Below are 4,512 nucleotides of genomic sequence, written 5' to 3'. Positions count from 1 at the left end.
AAACACAAATAAAAAAATGCAAAAGAATTATAATGAAGGAATTTTATGCATACAAGTTACAAGTTCGGAGTAATGAAGGTTTTTTTTAACAATTTTATTTTATATGCAGAACAATTTCATTCTCAAAATTTCTGATTGAAAATGTTAACTGATATTTGAATCTTTAAATTATGTAGGTCTCCATATTCGTCTAACAGGACGTCTTTATCAACAATACGTTGTTGATGCATTTTCATGTGTTGAACAAGCTAGGTTGTGGTGGTTGCGTACACATCAAACAAATCTTAGAAGTGATCTGTATAATTCACTTGCTAAGAAAATGGTTAACGGTGTAAATGATACAACGAATGTGGGTAAAGGCTTTATATTACCTGCTAATTTTCTGGGCTCTAAAAGATATATGCAGCAGAACTTTCAAGATGCTCTTGTCGTATGTCGTGTTGTAGGACACCCTGATGTATTTCTCACAATGACATGTAACCCACTATGGGACGAAATCCTGGAATTGATGAAATTACTTCCTGGTTGCTCTCCCCGAGATTCTCCGGATATTATTGCCCGTATTTTTCATCTCAAGCTCGACCAGTTGTTAGATGACATAAAGAAGAAGAACTATTTTGGGACGTGCATTGGTGGTAAAAACTTCTGATCTTTTTCAAGATTTTTATGTGAATGTAATTAAATGACCTAAATTAATAAATTAATTTCTTTGATTATTTTTTATGGTGTAGTTATGTACGTTGTGGAATTTCAGAAGTGAGGACTACCTCATGTTCATATGTTAATATGGCTTGATAGCGAGTCGAAGAGGAATCTTGCCTCTAACTTTGACAAATTTGTGAGTGCTAAGATACCTTATCCTCTGACCGGTCCAGTTGGTTATGATGCAGTAAAATCATTGATGATTCATGGTCCTTGTGGTCTCCAAAATCCCAAATCTCCGTGTATGAGCAGTTGCCGGTGTACAAAGCATTTTTCTAAAAAGTAAGAGTTTTTTAAATTTTTAACTTATGAACAAGATACTGTCATCAAATTGTTTGTTTTCTGAAACTTACATATACATTTGTAGGTATTGCAACCAAACATATTTTGATTAATCCGGTTTTCCAATTTACCGACGTCGTAATACCGACATTACTGTCATGAAAGGTAAATGTGAACTTGACAATCAGTCTGTGGTTCCATATAATAGGGATCTTTTGGTCAAATATCAATGTCACATGAATGTAGAGATATGTTGTCATGCACGTAGCTTAAAATACCTTTTCAAATACTGCCTGAAGGGTCATGATCGTGCCACAATTAAAATTTCAACCAGTAATGGAGGCCTGGATGATGGAAATGATAAAGTATTTGACGAAATTAATGCATATTTGTGCATCTGAGGCAACCTATCGCATTTTTGGTTATCATATACATTATCGCTCTATTTCTGTGCTTTGTTTGTCGTTCCATTTGCCAGGAGAGAGGATTTGTACTTTTACTGAGAGTGAATCACTTGAAAAAGTTGTTCGTCGCGAGCAATACAAACATAGTCAGTTGGAGACATTTTTTCTGCTCAATGAAAGTGATGTTAATGCGAGGAAATATACATATGACCAAATTCCCCAGTATTATGTGTGGAACGAAACTGACAGGAAATGGTGTGTTCAGAAAAAAGGCAAACAAATTGGACGCCTACTCTATACGCATCACAGTAGTGGGGAATTACGGTACCTGCGTTTGCTGCTTTCAAAGGTTCGTGGTTGTACTTCTTTCAGGTCTTTGCAAACTGTGAATGGTGTTCATTATTCAACCTTTAAGGATGCTTGCAAGAGTTTAGGATTGCTAGACGATGATAATGAATGGCATGCTGTTATGAAAGAGTGTGCCGTAAGTAGCTTTCCTGCGCAGATTCGACAACTATTTATACACATTATTGTCAATTGTCAAGTAACCGACATGAGGAAACTTTGGGATGACCACTGGAAACACATGATTGATGACATTTTGCTTAAAAGGAATGAGTCGGCAATTGATCCCAATAATGTGTATTTAGACAAGCAACTCCAATTTTTTGCTCTTGCAGGTAATGTGGGCCTTATGCCATTTAAAAATGCAATGCATTCCTTACATAGATTTATTTGGTTGTACCTACATTTAATATAAGTTTTCTTTTTGTAAATTTTGCAGAGATTGATAAGTTGCTTAAGTCCGTAGGCAAGTCATTGAAACAATTCAGGCAACTGCCACAACCTCCATCTACATATTTACAGTCTGGGAAAAATAATTTGGTGATTGAAGAGACGAGTTATAACCTTGATGAGATAGATTCCAATTTTAAGAATTTTTTCCAGCACTGCAACACTGAGCAACTTCAAATTTTCAAAGATGTTGTCCATTCAGTTCAAACCAACGCAGGAGATGTTTTTTTTTATTTATGGGAGTGGTGGTTATGGGAAGACGTTTGTTTGGAAAACAATAATTTATAAGTTAAGGTCACTTGGATTAATTTCTTTACCAGTAGCTTCATCTGGCATTGCAGCTACACTGATGCCAGGTGGAAGAACAGCACATTCGTGATTCAAGATACCTATTGTGCTTGATGATTGTTCTTCATGTGGTATTAGTCACGATTCAGACATAGCTGAGCTGATTAAGCATACCTCTCCCATCATATTGGACGAAGCTCCGATGCAATACCGCTACGCTTTTGAATGTTTGGATCGATCTCTACGAGATATCATGAAATCTGTTGATCCAAAAAGATATAGTATGCCATTTGGAGGAATTACAGTTGTTTTGAGGGGGTGATTTTCGACAGATTCTCCCCGTAATAAACCTTGGTTCACGAGGCGATGTTGTTTCTGCCTCTATCACTCGGTCCCGTCTGTGGTTGAACTCCAAGATATTGTTACTACATTGAAATATGAGGCTCAACCAAGCACAAAATCCAGCTGAGGTTGAAAGCATTAAAAAATTTGCCGAATGGTTACTGAAAATCGGTAATGGTTAGATCCAACCCATACAAGACCCTGTTGTGCAGTATGAAGAAGATAATATTGAAATTCCACCTAATTTTTGTGACCCTAAAATTAAGAATTCTGTTGAGAATATGATCCAGTGGACCTATCCTAATTTTTTATCGCAGTACCGCTCACCTAATTATTTAAGTGAAAGAGCAATATTAACACCCACCAATCAAGTGGTTGGTCATCTTAATTCTGTCATTGTGGATACAATACCTGGCGATCTCTTTACTTATTATAGCATTGATAGAGCCGGTGATTTTGGTGGCACAACTACGAAACTCAGTTTTGCATTTCCTCCGGAGTATTTGAACTCTATTAGCATTCCTGGGCTTCCACCTCATGATCCGAAGTTAAAAGAAGGTGTTTCGGTTATGTTAATGCACAACTTAAATCAGACACTTGGTCTTTGTAATGGCACTCGGATGATGATCACTCGATGTTTGAAACAATGTGTGGAATGTCAAGTAATAAACGGTGTATTTATTGGTACGAAGCACTTTATTCCTAGGATGGAGCTCTCTTCTACCGATACAAAGTTGCCTTTCAAGTTAATTCGCAAGCAAATGCCTCTCCAAGTCTGATATTCAATGACTATTAACAAGTCACAAGGCCAGTCTTTTCAAACTGTTGGATTGTACTTGCCGAATCCAGTTTTTACTCATGGCCAACTCTACGTTGCTCTTAGTCGAGTGACTTCACCTGAGGGTTTGAAGATTTTCATTGATTCGAAGAACGACAATCCTACCAATGTTACAAGGAACTTAGTGTACAAAGAGATTTTTTATAACTTGCCTGTATAATATAACGTGGCTTTAAAAATTTCTGTTTTCATGTATACAAATTTGTAAGATAATTTCCTTTTAATTAGTTAACTATAATTTATATTGTTTACGGTGTTGTGATTACATCAATTTTGTTAACTTGGATTGTAAATTTATACTTTCTATTTCAAATTACATCTTTTTTATCATGAGCCTGGGTCAAAGCCCATAAACAGCCAACGGTGAATATTTTAACCTGTAACTTATTAAATATTTATCAGACATTATTTTTAAAAAATAATATTTTTTAATTAACCACCCTCTGAGCCTCAACAGCTGGCCAGTCGGAAGCTTAATTACCTCCTTTTCTCTATTACAAACCCATTTCTCCATCTTGAAGGTGAAAGTAAAAAATGAGCTCTTTCATTTATCAAAAAATTAAGGACCTTCAGCCCATGGAAAAGTTGGATTGGAAAATGAAGGTTCAAATATGCAGAAATTGGGGTGATTATCCTTCCAATGAAAGAAGTTAAGCCGGCTTGAATGTAATTGTTGCAGATGAGAATGTAAGCTTCCGTGATTGTAACATAAAAGTGATAAGTTCTTTTATAATCATTTCTACTCTCTAACTTAGCTTCATTTCTCCTTTTTTAGCATGACTGTATGCATGTTTGGATTCCTCCCAATTTAGGAGCTCTTTTTGCTAATATTTTAGTTGATGGTGAACAATATGAGATTAA

At 35.9% G+C, this 4,512-nt stretch overlaps 1 protein-coding gene across 1 annotated transcript; it reads left to right on the top strand.

Moving 5' to 3' along the window:
* Positions 1-1,320: 1,320 nt before the first annotated feature.
* LOC141673193 (uncharacterized) lies at positions 1,321-3,592 on the top strand. The gene is made up of 3 exons (XM_074479927.1): positions 1,321-2,068; positions 2,173-2,405; positions 2,996-3,592. Exons 1-3 carry the CDS (start codon positions 1,321-1,323, stop codon positions 3,590-3,592), a joined length of 1,578 nt encoding a protein of 525 aa, XP_074336028.1.
* Positions 3,593-4,512: the final 920 nt, after the last annotated feature.

This window comes from Apium graveolens, chromosome 7 (genome assembly GCF_009905375.1).
Source record: "Apium graveolens cultivar Ventura chromosome 7, ASM990537v1, whole genome shotgun sequence".
NCBI classification, from domain to species: Eukaryota; Viridiplantae; Streptophyta; class Magnoliopsida; order Apiales; family Apiaceae; genus Apium; species Apium graveolens.
Note: the sequence above shows the minus strand (reverse complement) of the source record. Positions and strands in the feature narration are given on the sequence as shown.

Bases quoted from the DNA above. Each gene is read 5' to 3' on its own strand.
- LOC141673193 (XM_074479927.1), top strand. From the start codon at position 1,321: ATGGAGGCCTGGATGATGGAAATGATAAAGTATTTGACGAAATTAATG. The intron at 2,069-2,172 runs GTAATGTGGGCC...TAAATTTTGCAG, and splicing joins CCAATTTTTTGCTCTTGCAG to AGATTGATAAGTTGCTTAAG. The intron at 2,406-2,995 runs GTTTTTTTTTAT...GGTAATGGTTAG, and splicing joins TTCAAACCAACGCAGGAGAT to ATCCAACCCATACAAGACCC.